The sequence below is a fragment of the Pogoniulus pusillus genome, chromosome 17 (genome assembly GCF_015220805.1).
Source record: "Pogoniulus pusillus isolate bPogPus1 chromosome 17, bPogPus1.pri, whole genome shotgun sequence".
In the NCBI taxonomy this organism is placed as follows: domain Eukaryota; kingdom Metazoa; phylum Chordata; class Aves; order Piciformes; family Lybiidae; genus Pogoniulus; species Pogoniulus pusillus.
The window spans coordinates 591923-619803 of NC_087280.1; the positions used below are offsets into that span (position 1 = coordinate 591923).

Sequence of the window (27881 nt, forward strand, 5' to 3'; positions counted from 1 at the left end):
CAAAGCTGGCAGGGGGGGAACCAAACATGGGAGAAACTCAGCATGGTCCTGGCATGACCTACAGTGCCCCAGCCTGGGGATGCAGTGGTTTTGGGGTGCTAAGGAGGAGGCTGCAGTGACCATGACAAGCACCATGGCATGAGTCCACGTGCCAGAGCTGGGGGTGGTGCTGTGAACCTGAGCCACAGAGCAGCCAGAGAATGATCAGCTTCACAGCTTGCACTGGGCTGGAAGGGCCTCAAAGGGCATCTCACCCAGCCCCTGCACCCAGCTGCAGCAGGCTGCACAGGGACACAGCCAGGCTGATCCTCAGTGTCTCCAGGGATGGAGCCTCCACCACAGCCCTGGGCAGCCTGTGACAGTGTCTGCCCACCCTCACCCTGCACAGCTTCCTCCTCATGCCCAACCTAACTCTGCCCTGCTCCGGTTCCAAACCACTGCCCTCAGCCTGTCCCCACAGCCCCTTCTGAGCAGTCCTTGCCCAGCCTGCAGCTCCCCTGCAGACACTGAGCTGCAGCTCTGAGCTCTGCCTGCAGCCTTCTCCTCTCCAGGCTGAGCAGCTCCAGCTCTGCCAGCCTGTCCTCATAGCAGAGCTGCTTCAGCCTTCATTGTGGCCTCTTCTGTTCCCCCTCCATCACATTGATGTCTCTTCTGTGTTGTGGACCGCAGATCTGGAAAGAGGTGAGGTCTCAGAGATCCAGACCCAGAGAAACCCAGGGAGCTTCTGAGGCCATGGTGAAGAGCTTATTCCTGCATGGCTGGGCTAGTTAAAATCAGTGATATTCCTCACCCTGCCTTCACCCACGGTCCTGAGAGCCTGAAGCTCTGGAGACATCCCAGCTGGCACCCCATTAAGAGAACATATCCCAGCTGGCACCACGTTCAGAGGAGGCAGAACTCACAGCTCACTGTGCTGGAAAGCTCAAGTGCTGATGTGCAGACCGTTCGTCGGGAAAGGCTGACCCCAACCGTCGTGCTGGAAGGAAACTCCTGCTGCTCCTCAGCCCCTGCGACACCCGACGGCGACAGCCAGAACCAACACTGCGGAGAGGGGGCTGCAGGGGCCTGCCGTTGGCTGCGGGGTTCGGGGGCAGTGCTGAGGAGGGCTGGTGGGGAGAAGAACCTGGTTGTCGTGGGACCAAAGGATGGTTCGGGCTGGAAGAGCCCTCCCAGACCCCCCAGTCCAGCAGCAGCCCAGCACCACCACGGGCACCAAACCATGGCCACAAGTGCCATGGCCACACGGAGCTGGAACACCTCCAGCCATGGGCACTCCACCACCTCCCTGGGCAGCCTCTGCCAGGCCCTCACCACTCTGGCAACAAAGACATTTCTCCTCCTCTCCAACCCAACCCTCCCCTGCCACAGCTCCAGGCCAGTTCCTCTCCTTCTTTCACCTGAGGCTGGGCAGCAGAGCCCAACCCCAGCTCACTGCAGCCTCCTCCCAGGGAGCTGTAGAGAGCAATGAGCTCTGCCCTCAGCTTCCTCTTCTCCACACCAACTCCCCCACCCCCACTCAAGCCCTCTCAGTTGCTCCTCCTCAGCCCTGTCCTCTGGCCCCTGCCCCAGTTTGTTCCTCTCTGCATGGTTCCAAAGTGTAACTTTGCATTGTTTTGGGTTGGGTTTGCATTGAAACACCTGCAATGATATTCAACCCCCCAAGCTCTCAGGTGCTAGCAGGTGGAGTTTCAATTCACTCCCTCCTTTTCCACCTCCACCAGCACTGAGACACGTTGCTGTTCCTGCTGTCACCTTCCTGACACCAGGAACTCTCCTGGTCCACATGTCCCTGTGAGGCCACAGGAAGATCATGCAGGACTTGATAAAAACTCCTTAAAATGGAGGAAAATGCAGTCACAAGTGGCAGTGCAAAAGGCTCCTTTGTCCTCTGTCCTTTACACTAAGGGACAGGAGACTCCTTGGACCTTTGTCCCTTTACATTCACAGATTTGGGAGCGACAAGGATCAGATAATGGATGGAGTGACAAGTGATAGAGCCTGCCTGGAGCTGAGGCACAGAGGTAGCAGCGTGGGTGTAGGATGAGGATGAGCAGTGGAGCAGAGTGCAGCCCCTCAGCATCGCTCCTCGCTCCAGCGCAGCCCAGTCCGGGCACTCTCAGCGATCAGCCAAAGCCGCGGAAACGCCGAGAAGCGCTGCTGGAACCCGCGGAGCACCTGGGAAGCCACCCCACGCCCGCGGGAGCGCCGTTCCTCCGAGGGCAGCCGGCTGGCAGCAAAGCCGGGCAGGGGCTGGCAGCGAAGCCGGGCAGGGGCTGGCAGCGAAGCCGGGCAGGGGCCGGCCGCGGCGGAGCCGGGCGGCGGAGCATGAGCAGGAGCGCACCGCCATCGTGTGGCTGTGCCCGGGGGGCTGGCACGGACACACCGCGGCCGCTTCGGGACGCCACCGGGACGGTTCTGCAGCTCCACCACAGAAACGGCTGCAGGAAACCTCTGCTTCACCCCCCCAGTGCTGGTCCTTCCAAGCGATCCCACGCTCTTGTTCCGAGTACAGCACCCTCCCCGTGCGTACCCAGCCCCACCGCCAGGGATGTGAGCTGGGAAGGCAGCAAAACCAGCCAGGAGACGATCGCTGAGCTGAATGTCCCTCAAAAACACAGCCTGGGGCCGCAGGGGGAAGTGGGACTGACAAGGCTGCACGCAGGGATGAGGATGGGACAGTGCAGTGCCCACATTCCCAGGGCTCTTCCAGCAAAATAGGCACCCTGAGAGAGATTTAGGGGATGAGGAACTCCACAAACATGGCACTTACAGTCAACTGAAGGGCCAGGTTGGATGAGGCTTGAGCAACCTGGGCTGGTGGCAGCTTGCAGATCACCTAGTTCCACGGCAAAGCCCCTGGCAGGGGGCTTGGAACCAGGTGATCTTCGAGGTCCCTTCCAAGCCAACTCCTTCTTAGAAGAGCGTTGAGCAACCTGGGCTGGTGGGAGGTGTCCCTGCCCCTGGCATGGGATTGGCACTGGATGATCTTCAAGGTCCCTTCCAAGCCAACCCATTCTGTGGTTCTGTGACTCACAGCCACAGGACCAGGGGATTAGGGCAGTTGGAAATCACCTCTGACGTTATGGGGCCAGCTGCTGACTGCCACCACCACGTTAGACCATGGCCTGATGTGGACCTACTCATCTGGCTACAGCCACCCAGGCTGCCTCAGGGATGCTGCAGACAAGCTCAGCTGGGATGGTTTTGGGCACAGCCCCTACCAGGTGCTGCACTGTGCCAGGCAGGTCTCCAGCACCCCGGGGAGCTGCCCTTGGCAAAGGCAGCTGAGGGGCTGATGTGCCACAGGGCAGAGCTTGGCTCCTCCAGCTTCCCAGCGCAGCTGGCCCGGGCAGGAGGCAGCACTGGCAGAGATCAGAAGCACCTTCGGGAGTTTCCAGAGGATCCTTCTCAAGACACTGACCTGAGACCTCTACAGTTGGCCACAGCTGCCTGAGCCAGGGCAGGGGAGCTCTTGGTGCTTGGCGGAGCAGCAGGCTCAGACGTGCAGAGCTCAGGAGATCCTCCTCACTCCTGGCTCCCATCAAGAGAACCTTGCACTAAACCACACTGTGGAGGTCTCAACGTACCCGAAGGCACAGGAGGCATTGACGCTGCTCCATCTGCCCAGCTCCTCGCAGTACCCAGCACCCGCTCAGACGGGAGGCACGGCCGGTGGCACGGAGCGAAGAGGGGTGCCGGGCACGGCGCCCAGGTGCGGGGCACTGCGCTGGGCTGCACCCACGCCTGCCACGGGCCCAAGCGCTCGGCGCAGCCCAGCACCGGCATCCCCCCGCACTGTCCTGCGCGGCGCAGCGCAGGCAGGGAGCCGAGGCTCGGAGTGCTGCCCCCAGCCTGCTTCCCACGACCCCTGCCGTGCCCGGGCCGCGCCGGCGGAAGCGCTGCGCAGCGGCCGGAAGGAGAGGCCTGGCCCCGGGCTCGAACGGCATCCCCGCGCCGCTGCTCCGGGCCGCGGCTGCCGGCGGGGTCCTGCCTGTGCTCAGCAGCTGCCTGCTCGCCGCCCTGCCGGCTCCCGGCGGGGTCCTGCCTGTGCTCAGCAGCTGCCTGCTCGCCGTCCTGCCGGCCCCCGGCGGGGTCCTGCCTGTGCTCAGCAGCTGCCTGCTCGCCGCCCTGCCGGCTCCCGGCGGGGTCCTGCCTGTGCTCAGCAGCTGCCTGCTCGCCGCCCTGCCCGCTCCCCGGCGGGGTCCTGCCTGTGCGCAGCAGCTGCCTGCTCGCCGCCCTGCCCGCTCCCGGCGGGGTCCTGCCTGTGCGCAGCAGCTGCCTGCTCGCCGTCCTGCCGGCCCCCGGCGGGGTCCTGCCTGTGCGCAGCAGCTGCCTGCTCGCCGTCCTGCCGGCCCCCGGCGGGGTCCTGCCTGTGCGCAGCAGCTGCCTGCTCGCCGCCCTGCCCGCTCCCGGCGGGGTCCTGCCTGTGCGCAGCAGCTGCCTGCTCGCCGCCCTGCCCGCTCCCGGCGGGGTCCTGCCTGTGCGCAGCAGCTGCCTGCTCGCCGCCCTGCCGGCCGCGACTGCCCCGGCACGGGGCTCAGCACCGGCGCTCCCGGGTGCCCGCTCCTGCGTCCGCAGCCAGGGCAGGCGGTCGGCGGAGCGCTCGGCGCTGGCTCGGAGCCGCTTCCTGTCGCTCCCGAAGGGACGGGAGGCAGAGGAGGTGCTGCGGGGCTTGCGGGGCTTCCCGTTCCTCCTACCGGAGACATGCGGGAGGAGGCAAGGGGCAGGGGACAAGGGTGCTTCCCCTGCCAGGCTCAGCCCTGGCAAGACGGGCACCGAGAGCTGCTAGCGGCATCTGACATGCAGCAAGTGACAGGCCAAGAGGGACAAGGCCTCCAGCTGTGCCGGCGGAGGCTCAGGTCAAAGATTGCAGCAAGGGCTCTCAGGCACCGGCACAGGCTGCCCAGGGAGGTGGCCGAGTGCCCATCCCTGGAGGCGCTTAAAGGAGGTGTGGCTGTGGTGCTGAAGGAGATGGTTTGGTGGCAGTGGCTGAGCAGCGGTGCTGGCGTTGTGAGCCCTGGGCAAGTAGTTGGATCCTCAAAGGCCTCCAACCTCAACAGCTGTGACTGCCTCTGACTTAGGTACCTTGCACACTGCCCAGGGTACCCTTGGCGAGGCAGAGATACCCAAAACCCAGATTCAAGTGCCGGTCACAAGTCCCCTCCAGAGGCCACCATAAGCTCTGCAGTGAGGCTTCCAGTGGGTGCAGAACCTTGATCCATACCCCAGACCTCCAGGTGATCTCTGGCACCATGTGCACACTGCATGCTTGGTGTATGTCATGGAACCACAGAATGGGTTGGCTTGGAAGGGAGCTCAGATCATCCTTGCCAGCCCAGGTTGCTCAGGGCACTCCTAGAATGAGTTTGTTGGAAGGCACCTTGAAGATCATCTAGTTCCAAGCTGGCAGGGAGCTTGGAACCAGATGATCTTCAATCTGCCACCAGCCCAGGTTGATCAAGGCCTCATCCAGCCTGGCCTGCAACACCTCCAGGCAGGGGGCATCCACAGCCTCCCTGGGCAGCCTCTGCCAGTCTCTCCCCACCCTCAATCTCAACAGTTTTTTCCTCCTCTCCACTCTCAAACTCCCCTCTACCCAGCTCAGAGCCATTGTCCCTTGGCCTGGCAGTCCCAGACCCTGTCAAATGTTCCTCCCCAGCTCTCCTGGAGCCCTTCAGCTGCCCCTGGAGCCAACCTCCCCAGCATCCCAGCCCAGCTGTGCCCCTGCCCTGGGTCTCCTGAAGGAAAGAGGTCTGTAGAAATATTTTTAGCTGTGGGCTCTGGGAGAAAAAGGCCTTTAGTTTCTCACAGAGAAATGCAGGTGGCCACACAGCTGGAGTCACCTGCAACACAAAGGTTCTTGTCCCAGCTGGCAAGCAAAGCTGTGCAGAGCCAGGGCAGGCTCTTTTCCTGTTCCCCCCTCCCTTGTTTCTTTCCTCTCCCCATTCTCTTGGCAAAGCTGTGCTGAAGCAGCACTTCCCTGGAACAAGGAGAGCTGCAAGACAATTTGTTTGGCCAACCCTCACCTCCTTTTCCACTGCTGCTGAGAGGCTGCTGGAGAACACTGTGCAGCACACAGCCCTGCAGCAGGTCACAGAATCATCAAGGGGGCTTCAGGAGAGCTGGGGAGGGACTTCTGACAAGGGCTGGGAGTGCCTTCAGCAACCTGGGCTGGTGGCAGATTGCAGATCACCTAGTTCCATGGCAAAGCCCATGGCAGGGGCCTTGGAACTGGATGATCTTCCAGTTCCCTTCCAAGCCAGCCCATTCTGTGAACCCATGAGTGAAGCTGGAGCAGGCCTTGCCCCTAGCAGAGCTGATGGCATCTTTCTTGTTCCTCTCCCTAACCTCGCTCCATGCACTCGAGTTCAAGCTTCCCACTCCTCCAGCCCCGACGATGTTTGTTGCTCCTGCTCTGCATGCCCAAGCAGTGATTTCTGGAGCTGATTAAAATGAAGAATGCAATTTCATAAGAGGAAATGGAATCTCACCTGAAAAGCCCAGACTGCAGCAGCCGTGGAGCCAGGCAGAGGCCTGCTTGGTGGCCCTGGGACAGGCGCAGGAAGGGCAGCACTGCAAGTCTGGGAAGCAATTTCCTCGTCCTCAGCGTGAGGCAGGGGCCTCTGTGGACAAGATTCCTTCCATCAGCCCTCTGCTTCCTCATGCCAGCGATGCCGGGGAGGCAGGCACCTCACTGGAGAGCTCTCAGTGATGCCACCGAGCCTGCAAATCCCTGTGGGGCCAAGGGAAGAGGAGCAGGAAGGGAAAGGCTCCCAGCAGAGCCACGGCAGCAGGGACAGCCAGGGCACAGCAGAGCCCAAGCACAGGGCTGGGGGTTCTGCAGCAGCCTGTCCCCAAGCCATCTCTGCACGTGTGACACAGAGAGGAATGGCATCAGGGTCTTCCAGGGGGTGGCACAGAAGCAGGACTGGGTTCAGAGAAAACAATCACAGAACCACGGCAGCCACCCGGTGAGGAGAGCCCTCCAGGCTCAGCCAGTCCCAGCCTCCACCCAGCGCCCAACCCTAAGTGCCACAGCACCTTGGGGGGACTGCAGCACTGCCCTGGGCAGCCTGTGCCAGCGTCTGAGAACCCTTCCAGTGCAGAAACACTTCCTGAGCTGCAGCCTGAGCCTCCCCTGGGGCAGCTTGGAGCCATTCCCTCTGCCCTGTCCCTTGGCACCAAGCAGCAGAGGCTGCTCCCTGCTCACTGCCACCTCCCTGCAGGGAGCTCTGCCCTCAGGCTCCTCTGCTCCACCTGCACACCCCCAGCTCCCCCAGCCCCTCCTCACCCCCAGCTGCACCAGGCCCTTCTTCAGCCTCAGTGTCCTGCTCTGGACCTGCTCCAGCTCCTCAATGTCCTTCCTGCAGTGAGGGGCCCAGAGCTGAGCACAGCACTTGAAGTGTGCTCTCGAGAGTGCTAAGCACAGGAGGTTGGGCACTTCCTGCCCCTGCTGCCCACCCTGCTTCTAATGCAGTGACACTGAGGGCTGCAGCAGGGCCAGAGAAGGGCAACAAAGCTGGGGCAGGGTCTGGAGAACAGGGCTGGGGAGGAGCAGCTGAGGGAGCTGGGGGGGGGGGTGGTTGGTGTGAAGAGGAAGCCAAGGGCAGAGCTCATTGCTCTCTACAGCTCCCTAAGAGGAGCCTGCAGTGAGCTGGGATTGAGCTCTGCTGCCTCCTAAGGAGGGACAGGATGAGAGGAAATGGCCTGAAGTTGCCCCAGGGCAGGTTTAGGTTGGACATTAGAGGAACATTCTTCACTGAAAGGGTTCCCAAACACTGGCACAGGCTGCCAAGGCAGGTGATTGAGTGCTCATCCCTGGAGGGGTTTCAGAGAGGCAGAGCTGTGCTGCTGAGGGCCATGGGTTAGTCCCAACCTTGGTGGAGTTAGAGAATGGTTGGACTGGAGGATCTGAAAGGGCTTTTGCAGCCCAACCCTTTCCATGGTTCTAAGTCCCTGGAGAGCAGCCCTGAGCTGAAGGCTCTGTGTGATCTCGTGCAATGGAGCAGGCCTGGACACATTATCCTGGGGGTGTGGAACTGAGGAAAACAAAACTATTAAAGCAGGTGGAGAAGGTGCTTTGCCTGGACAGGTCTTGGAGCTGCTTGGCTCTTTGTTTCCAGCAGCTTCAGCACCAGCTGAGGAGGTGTGAGCGAGCAGGAGCTCTGCAGCCCAGAGAGACTCCTGGGCTCTGACCCAGCTGTGCTGCCCTGTGGCAACCCGAGGCACCCAGAGCTGCTGCAGCCCTGAGACCCGGCCCCAGGCTCCAGCACACAGGTGCCCCTGGGGGATGGCACCAAAACCAAGTGCGGGACACAGAGAACCCATTCCTAGACTTGATCTGCTTAAGCCTGTGCTGCTAACAGGATGGGGCAGCAAGACTGACCATGCTGCCAGTGCCACCTCACCACCATGGCCACACTGCTTGGCGAGGTTTGAGACAGAGCTGATTCCAGCTCTGCAGGGGCTCTGTTTTTCCTTCCCAGATCTCACAGAACCCCAGCGTGGTGGGGTTGGCAGGGACCTCTGGAGATCACCCTAGAGCTAAAGCAGGGCACCCACAGCAGCTTGCCCAGGTCACAATGTCCAGGAGGGTTTGGAAGCTCTCCAGAGGAGACTTCACAGCCTCTCTGGGCAGCCTGCTCCAGGCCTCCAGCACCCTCACACCAAAGCAGTTTCTCCTCCTGTTCAGATGGAGCCTCCTGGCTTCCAGTTTGTGCCCACTGCTCCTTGTGCTATCACTGGGCACCACTGACAGGAGCCCAGCCCCATCCTCTTGCCCCCCACAGCTCCTTTAGCTCTTGCTGAGCACTGCTCAGCTCCCCTCTGGGGCTGCTCTCCTGCAGGCTCTCAGCCCCAGGGCTCTCAGCCTGTGCTCCTCACAGAGCTGCTCCAGGCCCTCAGCAGCTTTGCAGCCTCCCCCAGACTCTCTGCAGCAGTTCCCTGCCTCTGGAACTGGGGAGCCCAGAACTGGACTCAGTACTCCAAATGTGGTCTCCCCAGGGCAGAGCAGTGGGGGAGGAGAACCTTCTCTGCCCTGCTGGCCTCGCTCTCCTTGCTGCACCCCAGGGGACCGTCGGTGCTCTTGGCTATAAGGGCACACTGCTGGCTCCTGGGCAGCTTGTCCACCAGCACTCCCAGGTCCTTCTCCATGGAGCTGCCTTCCAGGTCACTCCTCAGCCATCCTGGTGCAGGAGGTTGTTCCTCCCTGGACGCAGGCCCCTTGCTGAACTTGTCCATTTCCACTAGAGCCATAGGTTAAGACAAACAGCACCAGATGAGCTGCCCCAGGCCACAGCTCTGGCTTCCCTCCCTCGGGTGCAGAGGAATGCCCTGAGCTGGTGCAAGGCTTTCATTACCAGGTTGTTCCTGCGAGGTGCAATCTGTGGCCTCAAAAAGCTGCCTCCTTTCAGGTCATCATAACTTTTCATGCCCACACTGAGCTCAGGTGGCCTCTTCCACAACTCCATTTCCACTCACGGGGGTGTTCCAAGCACACTCAAGCTTCCCACTGGGTCCCCTGGCACCAAGGCTGGAGACAGGCACAGTTCTGACTGCGCTGGCACAGCTCTCCTAGCTCTCCAGCTCCACTCCTGCCTTCTTCACACAGTGCCCAGCAGGAGCCTGACAGGCACCTGGTTCTGTCCAGGGGTGGCAAGTGGAGCTGCCAGCTCCCAGCTCACGTGGAGGTGACCCACGAGAGCTGAAAGGGAGCCTACCCTGGCAGCATGTGGGAGCAAGGCCATGGAGCTGTGCCAAGAGATGAGCTCATTGCAAGAGAAACTGAAATCAACACAGAGCTCTGGCTGGATGCGGAGCTGCCACACACCGCAGCACCACCCTGCTCAGTGCCCTCCTCCCTGCTCAGTGCCCTCCTCCCTGCTCAGTGCTCTCCTCCTTTCTCTGCTTTGTCAATCTGTCCTCAGATTTGTCCTTCTGGGTTTGTTTTGCTTTCTTGGTGCTACTTATCAGATCCTACCCTGGGAGGCTTCAGATTCATCCTGGAGTGTGACCTACTCCATGAGCAGCCAAGGCTGTGCCCTACTCTGTGAGCAGCCAGAGGTATGCCCAGGTGACCAAGAAGTGCACCAGCATCCTGGCCTGGGTCAGCAATGGTGTGGCCAGCAGGACCCTGTGCCCTTGTGCTTGGAACTGCTGAGCCATTGCTGCCCATGCCAAGCTGACGGTTCATGGCAGCCCACAGCGAGGCCTTCCAGCACCTGCTTTCCTCTCATCACTGATTCACAGCCAGCACACCACACTGCAGAGCTCACCCTGACAGAGCCCCCAGCAAAGAACGGTGCTGGTGTCAATCCTGATCCAGCCCTCGGCTCTGCGCGGCGCTCACGGCACCGACTGATCCCACTGGAAATGGAGAGGCACAGCAGCAGACCCCAGCACAGCTTGCAGGCATCCAACCACACAACCCTTTAGGCTGCAAAAGCCCTTTGAGATCCTGGAGTCCAACCCTGACCCCAGCTCTGCCAGGCCACCACGGAACCCTGCCCCTCAGCACCACATCTCCACGGCTTTGCAGTCCCTCCAGGGATGGAGACTCCACCACTGGCCTGGGCCAGGCCTTGACAACACTCTGAGGGAAGAAGCTGTTCCTGATGGACAGCATGAACCCCCCCGCATAGTGCCACTTGAGGCCATTTCCTCTCATCCTGTGCCTTGTTACATGGGAGATCAACCCCAACCTGGCTCCAACCTCCTCCCAGGGAGCTGCAGAGAGCAATGAGCTCTGCCCTCAGCCTCTTCTTCTCCACACCAACCCCCCCCAGCTCCCTCAGCTGCTCCTCCCCAGCCCTGCTCTCCCGACCCTGCCCTACCTTCGATACCCTGCTCTGGACCTGCTCCAGCCCCTTGATGTCTTTCCTGGGGTGAGAAGGAGCTTGGAGAAAACCTCTTTTTTTTGGTGACAGGTGTGACACAGACCACAGGCATGAGCCAGCCCCAGGAGCCAGCTCCACAGCTCCAGCAGCTCCAACCCACCTCCAAGAAGGACTCTCACAGGTGTTGTGCTGGGAACTCTTTGCTGTGAGGAAACAGCTCTCAAACATGGCTGCTGGGGCAGTGCTGTGCCCACACCGAGGAACTGCCCCCAAGGCTCCATCTGGACATGGCACCCAGCGGTGGTGGGGATAGCACAGCCAAGGGACAGGCCTGTGGTGCTGAGGGACAGCAGCGTGGGACTTGCTGAGGAACAGCAGCAGAGCTGTGGCTCACAGCTTCCCTGCTACATCTGCTTCTGCAACAGCACTGTTGTCTCCTCTGAGTGGCTGTAGAGCAGGGAGGTCAGCAGGAGACCCTGCGACTTGTCCAGTGGAGACCTGGGGGTGCTGGATGACAGCAGATGAAGATGAGCCAGGGTGTGCCCAGGTGGCCAAGACAGGCACCGGCAGCCCAGCCTGAGTCAGCAAGGGTGGGGGCAGTGATCATGCTCCTATGCTTGGCACTGCTGAGGCCATGGCTTGAGTGCTGGGCCCAGTTCTGGGCTGCTCATTCCAAGAAGGACATTGAGGAGCTGGAGCAGGTCTAGAGAAGGGTAAGAGAGCTGGGGCAGGGCCTGGAGAACAGAGCTGGGGAAGAGCAGCTGGGGGAGCTGGGGGGTTGGTGTGGAGGAGGCTGAGGGCAGAGCTCATTGCTCATTACATCTCCCTGAGAAGAGGCTGCAGTGAGCTGGGGTTGGGCTCTGCTCCCTAGGACAGAAGGAGAGGAACTGGCCTGGAATTGTGGCAGGGGAGGGTTAGGTTGGATGTTGGTTCGCTGTTTCTTCCCAAACACTGGCACAGGCTGCCCAGGTTGAAGGCCCATCCCTGGAGGTGTTTAAAGGATGTGCAGAAGTGGTGCTGAGAGCTGTGGCAGAGTTAGAGGATGGTTGAACTCTATGATCTTAAAGCTCTTTTGCAGCTGAATGGAGTCTCTGGATCCCTGCCTTCATTGCTGTGGAGCCCGGGAGCAGTGACCCTGCTTCTGGGTGTGCCACAGCTGTGCCAAAGCCAGCGCGGGCAGGGCTGCAGCCAAGGACCAGCGGGAGCAAACCTGCCAGAGGGAGCTCTGCAGTCCTTCACAGCCCCTCCATCTGGGCACTGTCTCTGTGCTCTGTAACCTGTGCTTGTCCTCCTGTCCTCTTGTCCTTGCCCATCTCCATCTCAGGTCTTTGTGAGCCCAGAGCTGCCTGCTCAGCCCTGCCTTGCCAGTGGGCACCATCCAGGTGGAGCAGCTCTCTGTTCCCCAGTGGGGGAAAAAAATCTCTCCCTTCTCTCTCTAGTTTTGTCTCACAGCTCTGGAGCCCACAATTAATGACAGCCACTGGTGACAATAATTAAGGAGATGCCCACCTGGCATTTGCAAGCTTCTAAACCAGGAAGGCTGCAAACCATCACGTTCCACATGTAGGCTTCGGGAGAAGCCATCCCTAAAGGCAGTGTGACAAACAGCAAAGCCTTTAGGAGCTGCCCATTCTCCACCAGAAAAATCAAACCTGCCCAAGGCCGAGGCACAAGAGTCCTCCAGGGTGCCAAACCCTCAGACAGGGCAACGAGAGCATGGGCAGGCCGGGAGGGGACACAGCAGAAATAGCCTGGTAAAGGAGTGACACAGCGCTGGCAGATCTGTGGCATGGCAGCAACAGCTCACGCTCTGCTGGGCTGCTACTCTGGCGCCAGGCTGAAGGCACAGAGCTCTAGGAAGTGACCTGCAAGCAGCTTTGATGTGAGAGATAAAGGACACAAAGGTGACAGCTCACTGGATAGACAGGTGGCAGCGCTGGTCAGCAAATTAGGGCCAGCACCCTGTGAGGGTGCCAGAGCCCTGCAGCAGGCTGCCCAGAGAGGTTGTGGAGTCCCCTTCTCTGGAAACTTTTGAGGCCCACCTGGATTTGTTCCTGCATGACCTGCCTTGGCAGGGGGTTGGGCTGGACGATCTCCAGAGGCCCCTTCCAGCCCCTACCATCCTGTCATTCTGCGACACTGCAGATATTCTGCCGAGGACGTGAGGAGGAAAGTGGGGCAGGGCCTTGCCAAGCAGGGACAGGGAAAGCCACACGAGCTGCTGGCAGTGCTGCCAGGCGAGGAGTGCCCGAGGAGAGGACAGGCAGAGCATCCTCTCTGCTGCAGAAGGAGTCCAGGCAGGGTGTTCCATCTCTCTGCCCGGGGACTGCAGGGCCTGTGGGTGCTTGCCAGGAGCCTCGGGACAGCGCAGAGCTGTCACAGCCTGGCCAGAATGTCCCCTAGCAGCTCTCTGCACGGGAAACAGCCTCACATGGCCAAGAAAGGAAGAAAAAGCCCCTGCTGGGATTCGCTGGCAGCAACACTCCAACAGACGGTGACACCGTGACCTGGTGTCCTTGTGCCACCCCGCAGCCGGGGCACTCAGCACCGAAAGCCTGGGCAGCACAGTGGCAATCAGCCTGCTTCTCTGAGCAGGGCTACGGTGCCTTCGCCTGCACGGGGGACCGAAGCCCAGAGGAGGCAGCGCGGCAGCTGCAGAGGGCACATCAGCTGCCTGCCAGTGCCTGACGGCAGCCTGCAGGAAGGCTGCAGAGGGACTTTCTGTGGGGGTGTCTAGAAACAGGGCAAGGGGAATGGTTTGATGCTGAGGAGGCAGAGCGGGGTTAGACTGGAGTTGAGGAAGAAGTTCTGCAATGTGAGGGTGGTGAGACTCTAGCACAGGCTGCCCAGGGAGGCTGTGGCTGCCAGGTTGGCCAGGCTGGATGAGGCCCTGAGCAATCAGTCTTGCTGAGAGAGGTCCCTGCCTGTGGCAGGGTGGTTGGAATAGAAGATCTGTGAGATCCCTTCCAACCTGAGCTGTCCTGTGATCCTTTGCCTTGGAGCCCCTCTACTATTGGAACATCTATCGGAGCACTCAGCTTGGGCAGAGCACCCAAGCCAGCAGCATCTCGACACAGGCAGCAGCCCAAGCCCTCTCGGCACAGATGGGGACACGGAGCAACGCACGGTAAAAAAAAGCCAACCTTTCCCAGGGGAACACAAAAATAACGCCCCGAACATTCCAGCTTTCCCAACAACAATCGCCCGAGGAGCCGGCACTGTGGGAAAGTCTCAGCTGGCTTTTCCTTGAAGCTATAAATAGAGTCCCGGCTGCGAGCGGGGCCGGGGCCGCGGGGGCAGGGGAAAGGCCACCGAGCGGGCGCCGTTTGAAGCGCGGCGCTGGCCGGCGTCCAGGGCGCTGCGGAGCGGCTGGGAGCTTCCTGCGGGGCTGGGAACTGGGCAGCGCAGGGCCGGGGCCGCCTGTCAGCGCCTGCGGTCCGTGAGCCTGCCGGGACATCGCAGGTGAAAGAGCAGGGGAGTAGGTGTGAGACTGCCCCAGGACTCCAGCTGGCAGGGCTGGCTTCGGAGGGCTCTTGAGAGCGTCTCTTGCAGGGAGCCGCTTGGCCTCTGATCCCATGGGAATGCTCAGCGCCTATCAAGATGTTGTTGGGCTGGACTTGAGTAAAGCCTTTGAAACCGTTCCCCACACCATCCACCTGCGCAACCTGGGCGCTCACGGCTGGGCTGGGGACGCGGTTTAGTGGCCACGGTGGCGTTGGGTTGATGGCTGGACCCTGATGACCCTACAGGTCCCTTCCCACCGAGGCAGTTCTCTGGTTCTGTGTGATCTCAGCGCGCTGTGCCTGGGGGGACAGCAGCGCTATGAGGGGCTCACTGCTCCCACGCACAGCGGCCACTCGACTCGGTCTCGGCTGTCCCTCACCAGCCCAGCAATGAGCCCTCAAGAGCTTCTCGACAGCACCGCCGGCAGCCCCCGCGGGTCCCCCAGCAGCCCCCAGCAGTCCCCGCCCCGGCAGAGGAGGAGACCTTGGGCGAGGGGCGGGGCAGAAGCCCCGCGCGCCTGCGCGGGCGGTAGGCGGGGCCCGGCGCGCGCCTTTGTGTGGGCGGGGCCGTTCCTCGCGGCGGGGCGCGGGGCCGGCAGGGGCGGGGTCGGCGGCGCGGGCGCGCGGGGTCAGTCGGCGCGCGGCGGCGAGCGAGGGAGGCGGCGGCGGCGGAGCCGAGACGGGAGCGGGCACGGGCACGGGAGCCGGAGCGGAGCGCAGGATGATAAACACCCAGGACAGGTGCTGCGCGGTGCACACCTCCGCACCCCTCTTCCTCCCCCCTCGGAGCGGCGGCCGGGCTTGGGGGACGATCGGCCCCGAGGAAGCGGGGCGGGGAGATGGGGGAGGTCGCGGCTCTGCTCCTTTCCCAGGTTAAAACCCCCGTCACGTCCTTTTTCTGTGTCCGGAGACCCCCGGGGGGCGGTAGAGCCCCGGAGGTGGGAGGAGACTGCGAGTGCTAGGAGGGGTGGCGGGCACCGTTCCCGCAGGCCCCGCATCCCTCGGGAAAGGCGCGGGTCTAGCGGCCGGGTGCCCCTCTCTGCGGGTGTCCCGGCCCGCTGCCTTGTCCGGAGCGCCCCGGCTGCCGTTTCCCGAGCCCGTCTCTCGCCGTGTCTATCAGGACTCTCTAAGGCAGACGCCTTGGGCCCTGTGCTCAGCAGAGGGCTGGCCACAGGTTACTGCTCGCGTCGGGTCGCTTGCTGTGTGTCTTGCAATGGCTGACAGCAGAGCGTCCTGTTGATCTGAGCTAAGCGCAGCTGCATCCCCAGCGCCCTGTTCCAGAAGGGCCAACAACCCGAGAAGCCAACCCCGCCTCGTTTCTGTAACGCCAGGGGAGCTGCCTGGATCCTTCAGCCCGCTGCGAGCGCACAGCGCAAAGAAGAGCCTGAAGGCCAGGAAGATGTGCAGCTCTCGTCCCCCTACGTGCCGGGTTGCTGGACTGCTAGCGGCGCTGGCGCGGGGCTTCGGGTGCCAGGGCTGTTGAGGAGCCCTGATGGGCTCCAGAAGTGGCCAGGTTGTCCTTTGTGCTGCCCAGGCCCGGGGCGTGCCTTTGGCATTTCAGGGAGCTCAGTGAGGTGAAATTGTACCTTCTGGCTGCAAACCTGTGCCTGCGCCAGCTCCTTGCAGGCAGGACTCGTGCAGTGAGGCTTTGGCTTGGGGGCTTCTTCAGGGAAAAGGCCTTTGGTAGTCTAAATCCATCTCTGTGCGAACGGAGCCGCTGGAAAACAGCTTCTCAAAAGAGGCTGGGAGGGAGCAGGGTCCTCACTTGTGACCTGTAGAGAGGCCGTGGGGAGCAGCGGGCAGCTCCCGGGCAGAAGCGCCAAGGGCTCAGACTTCACCCGAGCTTCTCCGCAGGGTACTAACAGGCCTCTGGAGGCAGCGAAAGCTTTCGATTCCTGTAGCCCACCACCGCTACAGGTGCTCCTGCCTCCCCCGGCGTTGCGGTGGGCTGCAGGTCCGCCGGGGCAGGGTGCCAGCGCGGCGGGCAGGGTGCCAGCGCGGCGGGCAGGGTGCCAGCGCGGCGGGCAGGGTGCCAGCGCGGCGGGCAGGGCTGTGTGCTGCAGGCTCTCCTGTTGTGACTTCTGCGTGTGCCGGAGGAAGCAAAACTGGGAAGTGCCTTGAACTGCTGCGCATGGGAACTGCGGCCTCGCTCCTTTCATTCCTTTTGTTTTAGTTCTGGGTTTGGGTCTTCCCCCGCCACAACTACACTTCATTATCCAGCTTCTTGACGCCTTGGCCGCAAGTTGGCCGGAGCTATCAATAGTACATTGTTGGCTGGGCGAGGGGGTGGTGAGGGAGGAGGGAAGGCAATAACAAAGTTGCCAGCAGCTTTCTGGGGGTGGGGAGCGGCACAGCAAAGTGCTTTGTCATGCCGCTGCACATCCACTACTGCTGCGTACGCACTGGCCCATTGACGGCCCCGGCGCCGGCGGCAGGGGCTGCGCGAAGGCAAAGCGCCGCTGCCCGGAGGCCTCTGCCCTGAGGCACCTTCGCTGCAGCTGCTCCTGGTGCGCTTCGGCAGCGGTGCCTGCCGTAGGCCGTGGGAATGCTGCAGGGTGGCTCTATCCAGCCTGCAGGAGGAGGAAGGGAACGAAGAGCAGTGTTTGTGCTGGGCGTAGAGAGGCTGTTTCGGGGCTCGGCGGGAAGCCGAGGGCCGTGCGGGCCCTGCCCGTGTCCCAGCTGCGGCTGGGGGTTGTTGTTTGGCGTTCAGATGTGCCCGCTGTAGGGTTTTGGCATCCAGACGTGCCCGGTTTCAGCAGTCCGTTTCCAGTCTGATATGCTTTCTGGTTCAGGTGGCTCCCGAGCCTGTCTCCCTCGTGGAGAGGGATTGGAGTGGAAAAACACTGCCCTGGAAGCAGCTCAAGTGCCAAGTATCAGGACAGACAGTAAGCTGCCAGCGCAGCCACAGAGCCTGTCCATTGTGGTCTTGTTCCTCGCTCGCTGTGCCCGCTGGAGCCCTCTTCGGTGTGGTGTTTACATAGCTCTGCGCTGGCTTGTTTCATAATGGGAGCACTGGGACCGACTGGTTTTGCTGCCTTGCTTTGTTAGAGGGACTACCACTGCCGTGCCCTGCCTCAGCAAAGCCTCAGCAAAGAGCTTTTGTGGTGCTCACAAAGGAAGCAATGCTCTAGAAGTAAAATAATTTGCTTTCATGAGCTCCCTAAAAGCTGGGGCAGATATTAAAGCCTGTGCCCAAAGCCACCCTGAAAGGGCACATGCAGGACATCCAAAGAGACTCGGAAACTAGGTGAAGTGGTCACTGTGGGCGCGGGGGTGAGGGGCACAGGTGGGGTGGTTCATTTGCACGTGAGAGTGCCAACCTGGCCGTTGTGGAGAGCCTCCAAAAGCCCTGCCGGGCCAGCCCCTTCCTTCCTCTTCCTCTGGAGAATATGAAACCGAAGCCTGCCCCTGCTGGGTGCTGTGGATCTATTTGTAGCTGTTTGTCTGTGGCAAACGTGTGCTCCCTTGGTCCTGCCTTCCCAGCCATCTGCTCCTGGCGCCCCTCCAGGCCTCTCTTATTAGCAGAAGGTTGCTCAGCGCTCTCTGGGTTCTTGGCTGTAGAGGCCCTCCCCCACTGATAACAAAACACCACCTGGGCAGGGGTGTCCTGGGAGCTGCCTCTGACGTGCTGGGGGGCAGCAGGGCTGGGAGCGGTGTGGGGTTCCGAGGGACTGTAGCATCTGAAATGTGATCCCTGCTAACCTGACCTGGTGCTCTCTCTTTTTTTTTTCTCTTGCAGTAGTATTTTACCTTTGAGTAACTGTCCCCAGCTGCAGTGCTGCAGGCACATTGTTCCAGGGCCTCTGTGGTGCTCCTGATGCCCCTCACCCACTGTCGAAGATCCCCGGTGGGCGAGGGGGTAGCAGGGATCCTTCTCTTTCAGCTCTGATATACAAGGTGAGAAGTCTCAATTACATCCTGTACCTGTGTTGCAACTATCCTTGGTGCCTTCTGCACTTGTGGAATTGTGCTGGTTGCAAAAGCCCTTTCAGATCATCAAATCCAACCATTCTCTAACTGTACCAAGGCTGGTGCTGAGCCCTGGCCCTCAGCACCACAGCTCTGCCTCTTGGAAACACCTCCAGGGTTGGGAATGTAACCACCTCCCTGAATGCTCTGTGCCAGTGTTTGGAAACCCTTTCAGTGAAGAAGCTTCTTATGTCCAACCTAAACCTCCCTTGGTGCAACCTGAGGCCATCTCCTCTGGTCCTGTCACTTGTTCCTTAGGAGTGGAGCCCAACCCCCAGCTTGCTCCAGCCTCCTCTCAGGGAGCTGTAGAGAGCAATGAGATCTGCCCTCAGCCTCCTCTTCTCCAGGCTGAACATTCCTGAGTCCCTCAGCTGCTCCTCCCCAACCCTGTTCTCAGACCCTTCCCCACCTCTTTGTGGAGACACAGGAGCCCTTTTCACAAAGGTGTGCAGCAGGTCAGTCCCCAGGGGCCACTTCAGCTGCTGCAGCGTGTCCAGACCACCAGCTGACTCCTTCCAAATCTTGCCAGAAGAGGAAGTGGGCAGCAGAGAGGTGAAGAGCAGAGCCTGCTTAATAAGCTTCTTCCTGTGCCTTGGCTTGGAAGGTAAAGCTGTGGGGGCCTGGGAGCTGCCTGAGCTGGTTTACAGAGTAACTCCTGACCTCAAAGCCCTGCAAGGTGCCCAGGGCTTGTACCACAGCCTGGCACAGCTCCCAGAACAGTGCAGTGGGAGGCAAGGTCGGGGAGGGCTTTGCCCCTGCTTAGGAGCAGGTAGATCCCTACAGCTCTGAGGTTTTGGCCCTCTTTGTTCTACAGGAGCTTTTTCTTTGGAGGGAGGAGACCGCAGAGTAGCTGGCACTTGGGCAGCTGTGTGCTATGCCACCTGTGGCATGTGGCACCCTTCTGGGCATCTCTGCCACAGGAGCAGGCAGTGAAGTGCTGTCAAATGAAGGTGTCCTACATTTATGCTGGGCTTGCAAACTTGGCCCTGTGGAGAGAAACCTTCTCAGAGGTGTTAGACTTTTAATTCCCCTTGGGGGATCCACGCCCTCGTGGGTCACAGCTGTCAAAGTCTCCTCTTCCAGTCCATGAGCTGCAGACACAGCCACGAGAACCTCTTCCAGACTCAGTGAATAAACTGATTTCCTCCAGGATATTTATTCTGCTGGAGTGTAACCTTGGTGTGCAGGGCAGCTTCGTGGGCTGGGCACCAGCAGCAGCTCTGCTCCGCTTCCCCGCGCCGGGCAGCGCCCCTTTGGCACCAGCACTCGCATACCTGCTGGCCTCTCCTTCGTCACCGCAGCCCAGCCAGGGGGGGTCTCTCTGAAGGCAGGCGGTGATGGGAAGTCGAGTCCTGGGGCACAGCCTGGAGGAGCCTGGGAAGGCTGTGGGCGATGTTTCTGCGGCACCACTCAGCGGTGCTTACAAAGCACCTACAAGGAAGAGGGTTGGAAGGCTGCTGAAACCAGACCGCCCTGAGGAGAGCCCCACCTCGGCCTCTGCCTGGGCAGCCTTGGCTGCTGATGTCTCTCCTGCTCATCCTTCAAGTGCTCCTTCACTGCAGATCCCAGATGGAGTGCGCTTTCCCTGCTGCCTGTGTGGGTTGTGGTTGAAGACGAAGCGTTTATGGACCCTGGCCTGGCGAGCTGCTGTCTTTCTGTGGCAGTGTCACCCAGTCACAGAATGGTAGAGGTTGGAATACACCTTCAGAGATGATCAAGCCCCAGAGCAGGGGCAGGTCACACAGGAACATGTCTGGCAGGGTTCTGAAAGTCTCCAGAGAAGACTCCACAACTTCCCTGTGCAGCCTGCTCCAGGCCTCCAGCACCTCCACAGTGATGAAGTTTTTCCTTCCCTTGCTTCGTTGTCAGCAGCTCAGCTCGTGGTGAGCTGCTCGGTGAATCTCCCTCTCCAAACAAGGGGCCCGGAGGCTGGATGGTCACCCACCGCGTGGAGCAGACCAGCCTCTGCCCCACCTGTTGCTGCTGTGGCCTGCCAGCTTCCCCAGGCCCTGCTGTGGCTGGAGAGGACAGCAGCCATGGCTTCTGAGATCTGGTTTCCTTCTGCTCATCCAGGCTGTGCAGATGTCAGTGTGAGGGGTGGGGGTGCATGAGCCTGGAGCCCGGCAGGTGGGAGCAGTTCAGCATCCACAGTGGCTGCCAGCGCTGACTCTGGGGCCTGATGAAGCTCTTCCTCGTGCTGGGGCTCTTTGCAGTCAAGTGTGGAAGCCAACTGCCTGCCAGCGTTGTCAGGAGAAGGAAGGGAGCTTGAACCACAGAACTGTTTTCTAGGAACCACTGGGCTGAAGCTGAGGCTCTCTGCATGCCTGGCATTCGCGTTTGGGCAGTGCTGGAGAGGGCCATGGGTATTTGTGGTCTCTGGAAAAGATCTGCTCCCAGCCTCCAGCTCTGGAGAGCTTCTGGCTGCTTGGGGATTCTCTCTGATGTAGACTTTGGAGGCAAATCAGTCGGTTGTGAAATCTGGGAAGGCAGTTTGTGGTCATCCCTGAGCCAAAATGACTGTGTCGAGGCGTGGGGGAGGAGCAGAAGGGATCAGGCTGCGGCAGCACTTGCAGCCTGCTGCTCCAACCCGTGAGCTCCGGAGCTGGGAGCTGCAGGGGCAAGTGGACTCTCGCTCCCCAGGCGCTTCGTGTCCTGTAAAGGTGCAAAGCTCCAGCGTCCTGAAGAGAACAGGAGCAGAAAACCCCTCTGGGCGATTGTCACTGGTGTGTTCCTGAGCCAGCTGGAGGGGAGGGGGAATGTCAGACCTCCTCTCGGCAGAACTCTAAAGCCCTTTGCTCTGTGTTCGCTCTCTGCTGGCTGGGAATTGCCTTTTTGCTCTCTGCTGCCTGCGGTTAGGCTGAAGGCAAGGTGAGAAGCTGTGGGTCCCAGCCAGCTCAACAGCTCTGCAGAGCTGGGCTTTGGTGATGGCCGCTGGCTGGGTCCTCTGCCAGGAGGGCTCCCATGGAGAACCCCCTGGCTCTGCGTCGTCTTTTAACCATCATCTCTTGCTCTTGGCCTGTGAGCCAGCGGAAGAGCTGCCGGCAGAGCCGCCCGCGGGGCAGGGCTGGCTGCGGGGCAGAGCCTGCCTGACGCTGTGCTCCCTCCCCGCAGGACGAGAAGATCACTGTTAAGCAGGATGTGCCAGGGCAGGACGGGAAGCCTCACCTTGTCCACTTCCACTACAAGGTCACCGAGGTGAAGACCTCCTCCTGGGATGCAGTGCTCTCGAACCAGAGCCTCTTCGTGGAAATCCCTGATGGATTGTTAGCTGATGGAAGCAAGGAAGGGTAAGCTGAGGGTGGCAGGGCTGTGCTGGCACGGCTCTGTGAGGGGCAGTCCTGCTCCTGCCCTTGTGTCTAAAGTGTGGCCATAGGACCTTGGTTTCAGAGAACAGTTCAGCCTGGAGAAGAGAAGGCTGCAGGGAGAGCTCAGAGCAGCCTTGCAGTAGCTGAAGTGGCTGCAGGAGAGCTGGGGAGGGACTTTGGATAAGGGCTGGCAGTGCCAGGCCAAGAGACAATGGCTTTGAGCTGGGAGAGGGGAGACTGAGAGTGGAGAGGAGGAAGAAATTGTTGGCAGTGAGGGTGAGGAGAGATTGGCACAGGCTGCCTGGGGAGGCTGTGGAGGTGTTGTAGGCCAGGTTGGATGAAGCCTTGAGCAACCTGGGCTGGTGGAAGATTGAAGATCATCTGGTTCCAGGCCTGAAGGGACCTTAAGGATCAGCTAGTTCCAAGGTTTGGATCTTCAAGGTCCCTTCCAACCCAGCTCATTCTGTGAGTGCCACCTGGGCTGGTGGGAGGTGTCCCTGCCCGTGGCAGGAGGTTGGCACTGGCTGACTTTTGAGTTCCCTTCCAGTCTCTGAGCTCTCCTCCTGTTAGTCCTCCAAATCTGTTTTGCTCCCCTGCCGCTGAGTCCGAGGGTGGCTGTGGTGTGAGCCCCAGAGCCAGCAGCGTGGTTCTTCGCCTGCTTTGCTGTGGAACTCCTCCAAGCCTTTCTCAGATTTACTTTTTTCCACTGGCCAGCTTATTTTGGCAGCATTTTCCTCTCTCTTAGCGGGGGATTAAAAAACCCCACGGCCCTCCATACTCCTGATGCTCTCCTTCTCCTCAGGAGATGGATCTGTGCCCTTGGAGTGCTGCCACACAGGCACCAGCCTCTGCCAGCCTCTCTGTTGGCAGGGCATGGTGGTGTTTTGTCCAGACAGCTCTGCTCTGGGAAGTTTGTGTAAAGGCAGCTTCCAGAGCAGCTATTTCCTTACAAGTGCTTTGCCAGAGCTCTCCCCTGGCAGGGAGCAGCGCAGCCTGGATGAGGCTTTGCTGCCTGCCTCTGCCCAATGCTCCGAGTCCTCCTCAGTCTCAGCTGGAAATGCCACAAGCTAATGAAGGGAAGACTCCCCTCGCTGGGCACTTCCAGGGAGTGCCAGTCCTTGCAGTCGTGCCCTCGCCTCTCCCTGCAGATCAGCACTTGTACAACCACTACCGTGAACCCTTCCTTCGGCTGCCCAGACGTGGGCTCTCCCGTGGGGCCCTGGCACACCCCAGCCTCACAGCTTCAGGCACAGCCCTCTCGGGTTATTTTTAGCCAGGTAAAGCAGCCTAGGAGAGGCTGTAATTAAAGCACTTCATTACCATATTAACAAAACCCTGGCAGGTTGCCTCTCCCTCGCTGCCTTCCAGGCTGCCGTTTGGCCAGCCCCTGCCCAGCGCTGCTCCAGCAGCTCGCCTCACAAATGGGTACAAGGCTGGCACGGTGCTGGCTCTGCCCTGCCCGTCCCCAGGCCCACAGAGGGGTTAGAGCTGCTCTGCTTCCAGCAGGAGTGGGCAAGAATGCTTGAGCTGACAGGCAGGAGGTGTGGATGGAGCAGACCTGTGCAGGAAGCAGCTCTGCCTGTGCCCATGCTGCTCCACGGGGTTGGCTCTGCCTGGCCTGGGCACTTTGCTGCTTCTGGTCTTTGGTCCCTTCCAAGGAGCAGAGCTCACAGATCCCAGCCTTGATGTTGCTGGCAGCTGGGATGTTGCCTGACTCAGAGAATCGTTTTGCTTGGAAGAGACCTTTAAGATCATGGAGTCCAACCCAGCACTGCCAGGGCACTACTAAGCCATTGCCCTCAGCTCCACAGCTGTGAAACCCCTCCAGATGGAGACTCCACCACTGCCCTGGGCAGCCTGGGCTAGGGCTCATCCACCCTTCTGTGCAGAAATTATTCCTTATGTCCAACCTAAATATCTTCTGGCAGCTTGTGAGGCCATTTCCTCTTGTCCTGTTTCCTGGCAGCAGAGCCCAACACCAGCTCACTGCAGCCTCCTCTCAGGGAGCTGTAGAGAGCAATGAGCTCTGCCCTCAGCCTCCTCTTCTCCACACCAATCCCCCCAGCTCTCAGCTGTTCCTTCCCAGCCCTGCTCTCCAGACCCTGCCCCAGCTTTGTGCCTTTCTCTGGCCATGCTCCAGCCCTCAGTGTCCTTCTGGGAGTGAGAGTCTAGAACTGAGCCCAACACTCAAGCTGTGGCCTCAGCAGTGTCAAGCAGAGAGACTCAATCCCTGCCCTGCTCCTGCTGCCCACACCACTGCTGATCCAGGCCAGAACACTGGTGCCCTTCTTGCCCACCTGGGCACTGCTGGCTCATCTCCAGCCAGCCCTGACCAGCAGCTCCAGGTCCTTTTCCACCAGACAGTTTCCACTCTGCCCCAAGCCTGCGGCACTCGTGGGTGCAGGACCTGACTGGGTGCAGTGTTCAGCTTCCTGCATACAAAGACTTCAGTGCAGCCCCCTGGGCTGATGGGGATGGGTGCTGGTGGGTGCTGAGAACAGGCACTTGCTGGGTGGCCTGGTGTGAGCTGTGGGTCCTGCAGGGCTGGCTCGGCAGCAGGAAGCCTATTGTTGGAACTGCATTGTTCACTGTGAGGGGGCTGGAAACATCTCAGCCCTTGATAATGCTCAGAGGCTTCCTCAGGACAGGACTTCTGCAGCTGATGTTCTTTTGTCTTCTTCCTCCTTGGCAGGTTATCAGCACTGCTGGAGTTTGCTGAGGAGAAAATGAAAGTCAGCTTTGTCTTTATTTGCTTCAGAAAGAGCAGAGAAGACAGAGGTGAGAGCTCAGCCCTGCTGCCAGCTTTGCTCCTGGCTCTACAGCAGGCACCAAACTCTGCTAGCCCCAAGGCAGGGCTCTGTGTCTGGAGACAGGCCAAGGGACAGTGGTTTGGAGCTGAGGCAGAGCAGGGTTGGACTGGAGCTGAGGAAGAAGTTCTGCAGTGTGAGGGTGGTGAGAGACTGGCACAGGTTTGATGAGGCCCTTAGCAGCTGAGTCTAATTGAGAAGTGTCTCTGGGCATGGCAGGGGCTTGGAGGGGATGAGCTCTGAGGTCCCTTCCAGCCTGAGCCACTCTGATTTAGGAGGAGAAACCAAGCAGAAGCCACTCTAGGGAGAGTGGACACTTGGAGCTCGTTACCCTGATGTTCCCCTGCCCATTATAGACCTCCCTGCACTTTTGCCCTTCCTAGACTTAGAGGTAATCCCAGCCCTGGCTGGAGATGCTGAGGGCTTAGGGGGCTGCATTAGGACCCAAAAATAGCTGTGTGGGAGACTGGTGGGTGAGGTCCCAAGCTTTGGCTGTGTCATTTTCAACCTCAGCAGGCACAGGCTGGCAGCCATGGAATTACCCTGGCAGGAGTGATTCAGAGCTGAGCTCTGCTGCTTCCTTGCCTGCTCCGCAGCGCAGAGCTCCCAGCTAAGCTGTGCTGAGCCCAGGAAGATGCCATCCTGTGCCACCATGCCAAGAGCAACGTGCAGATTAAGTGGTGGCTCTTATGTCACCACCACCCTGGGCCATGGAGGTGACCTCTGCAGTGGCTGCTTACAGGACCCAGCTGGCACTGGGCTCTGCTTTTCAAAACATGAGGCTTTTGGGCCTGGCTTCTTTGGAGGAGTTCTGGAGTGCTCCAGATCCTGGGTCACTGTCAGTGGGCATGCACAGAACCCCAGCGTGGGGGGTTGGAAGAGACCTCCAGAGGTCATCAGTCCAACCCTCCTGCTCCAGCAGAGCACCCACAGCAGCTTTTCCAGGAGCACAATGTCCACATGGGTTGGGATCTCTCCAGAGCAGGAGACTCCACGGCCTCTGGGCAGCCTGCTCACCCTCACACCAAAGCAGTTTCTCCTCCTGTTCAGATGGAGCCTCCTGGCTTCCAGTTCGTGCCCACTGCCCCTTGTCCTGTCCCTGGGCACCACTGAGCAGAGCCTGGCTCCATGCTCTTGGCCTCCATAGGTCTGTATCTCTTGCTGAGCATTGTTCAGATTCCCTCTAAGCTCTTCCCCAGGCTCAGCAGCTTCAGGCCTCTCAGCTTCTCTCTGTCCAGGAGCAACTCTGCTTGACCTCAGTGGCTTAAGGCTGCTCTTCAGAGGGTGCCCAAGGGGGTAGATGCTACACCAGGGCACCTGCTGTGGGTCACAGGGAACATGATGCTGGATCCAGGCTGGTGTGGCTGAGATAGGGTTGGGATGGATGCTTCTGGACTGACCCCACTGGGAATTTCTGTGCCTACCCCATGGTGACTTCCCCGGGGACAGCACTGGGCTGTGCTGAGCTGTCTCCTGGTTCCCACTGGGCTCCAGGTCCTCGTGGAGGGCAAATGTCTGCCCAGCCCTAGGGTAGGATTTCTGCCCACTGGTACCTGACCCCCTCCAGAGGCTGCTGGGACAGTAAGCACAGGCAGGTGATGAGGTGTGGCCACCTACAGCCTGGGACAGCCTCAGTGCAGGAGGGTGAGAGCCACTACTGCTGCTCTCAGCATGGACAAACCTCTGTGGTGACTGCAGGACCTGGGGCTGGGTAGTGTGGAGAGGAGAAGGCTGCGAGGAACCTGAGCAGTGGCTGTAAATATCTGAGGGCTGGGGGTCAGGAGGAAGGTGCCAGGCTCTGTGTGCTGGTGCCCAGTGACAGCACAAGGAGCAATGAGTGCAAGCTGGAGCCCAGGAGGTTCCACCTGAACATGAGACTTCTTGACTGTGAGGGTGCTGGAGGCCTGGAATATGCTGCCCAGAGAGGTTGTGGAGCCTGTGTGCCTTGCCCTGGGTGCCCCTTGCCCTAGCAGGGGTAGGACTGGATGATCTCTGGAGGTCCCTTCCAACCTCTCATGTTTTGTGGTGAAGAGCTGAAGCCTGCGCCGGGGCAGGGCTGTGACACCAGAGCTGTGTCTGTGCCCTGGCAGAGGGGGTCTGGTGAGGCAGCTCCAGCAGGTTCTGCCTGCTGCTAACTGCTCTTCTCTTTGCCAGCTCCACTCCTGAAGACATTCAGCTTCCTGGGCTTTGAAATCGTGCGGCCGGGCCACCCCTCTGTGCCCTCACGGCCAGATGTGATGTTCATGGTGTACCCCCTGGAGCAGAACTCTTCCTCTGATGAAGAATAGCTGCAGCAGGGGACCCCCAGTGACCCAAAAGCGCTGCTAAGGGGAGAAGAGGGCTCCAGCTCCTTCCCCGAGGAGCTGCTGCTGGCCTGGCCCTGCCTTGCTCGTTGTGTGTCCTCGGAGCTGGCTCTCGCCCAGCATCCTGCCTCTGGAGCTGCCTGTCCACACCTGTCATCACCAACCAGTACCTGGAGGATGTGGCTGGACTGGCCTAGGAGCTGCTGCAGTGCAGCCTCTGGGGCGTGTCAGCCTGGGGGGTGCCCGGAGCCCAAGGCTGGCGGGCACAGCAGCAGCTCCTGGCCTCCTCTGAAGCTGTGCTGGACCTTTTCCCCTGGCCCAGCACACTCCTCTGTCAGACCCCCTCCTGCTCTGGCACCCAAGAGCCTGGCAGGAGGCATGGTCTGGGGGCTGGGCAGGCAGAGGAGACTCAACCTTTAACACTACCCTCGACCCGCAGGGCCTGGCCGTGTGCTGCCCGAAGCTCTCTGGTCTGACTGGGGTTGGTTTTGTGGTTTTTTTTTCCCTCTTTTGGATTTGTTTTGGTCATTTTTAAACTTTTTGCTCTTCCAGCTTCTGTTTTAAGCAGTCTTAACTCTGTTCAATGTTACCACTGCACTATCACAGCGTTCAATAAAGGGGCATTCGAGATGAACTCCACCCAGCTGGGGCTGCTTCCTTCTGAGGACCAGAGCTCCCCCGCGCTGTGCCTCCTGTGCTGCTCTGCTGCTGCCTAAGGCTCAAAAGAGCGCTGGGAGCAATACCCCTGCTCCGGGGGGGGGGCAATTTCCTTGCCTGCCCATGGTTGTGATGGGCCAAAGAGCTGAAACTTGCTCACAGCTCCACACAGGGACCGGTGCGGAGCAGGCCTGTGGCCACCACCTCTGCTCTTCCTCCTCACCTGTCCAAAGCGATGCTCCTGAGCCAGCTGGGCCCTGCTGCTACCCCATGGTGCTCCTCTACTGGCACATCCCTCATGGGGTGGGCAGCACTTTGCTCCTTCCTTGCTGGTAGCACTGACTGGCAAAGTGCGAGGTTCTCTTGATGGGAGCCAGGAGTGAGGAGGATCTCCTGAGCTCTGCACGTCTGAGCCTGCTGCTCTGCCAAGCACCAAGAGCTCCCCTGCCCTGGCTCAGGCAGCTGTGGCCAACTGTAGAGGTCTCAGGTCAGTGTCTTGAGA

The 27881-nt window shown here is 60.3% G+C and overlaps 2 protein-coding genes and 1 long non-coding RNA gene across 3 annotated transcripts; 2 read left to right on the plus strand and 1 right to left on the minus strand.

The window, feature by feature from the left end:
* Positions 1 to 2073: 2073 nt before the first annotated feature.
* LOC135183231 (putative uncharacterized protein ENSP00000383309) lies at positions 2074 to 14292 on the minus strand. The gene is made up of 4 exons (XM_064158172.1): positions 14148 to 14292; positions 9065 to 9245; positions 3588 to 4693; positions 2074 to 2555 (listed from the first exon to the last, which is right to left on the minus strand). The coding sequence occupies exons 1-4, from the start codon at positions 14290 to 14292 to the stop codon at positions 2074 to 2076; spliced, it is 1914 nt and encodes a 637-aa protein (XP_064014242.1).
* Positions 14293 to 14953: 661 nt separating this feature from the next.
* On the plus strand, positions 14954 to 27356 carry OAZ2 (ornithine decarboxylase antizyme 2). The gene is given in 6 exon segments (XM_064157145.1): positions 14954 to 15079; positions 18078 to 18153; positions 18155 to 18235; positions 21419 to 21594; positions 24305 to 24390; positions 26574 to 27356. Coding segments are annotated over 6 exon segments (573 nt in total). The 5' UTR covers positions 14954 to 15059; the 3' UTR covers positions 26708 to 27356.
* On the plus strand, positions 18245 to 21106 carry LOC135182750 (uncharacterized). Its single transcript, XR_010305308.1, has 2 exons — positions 18245 to 18911; positions 19122 to 21106. It is a non-coding gene; the product is annotated as an uncharacterized LOC135182750 (long non-coding RNA).
* Positions 27357 to 27881: the final 525 nt, after the last annotated feature.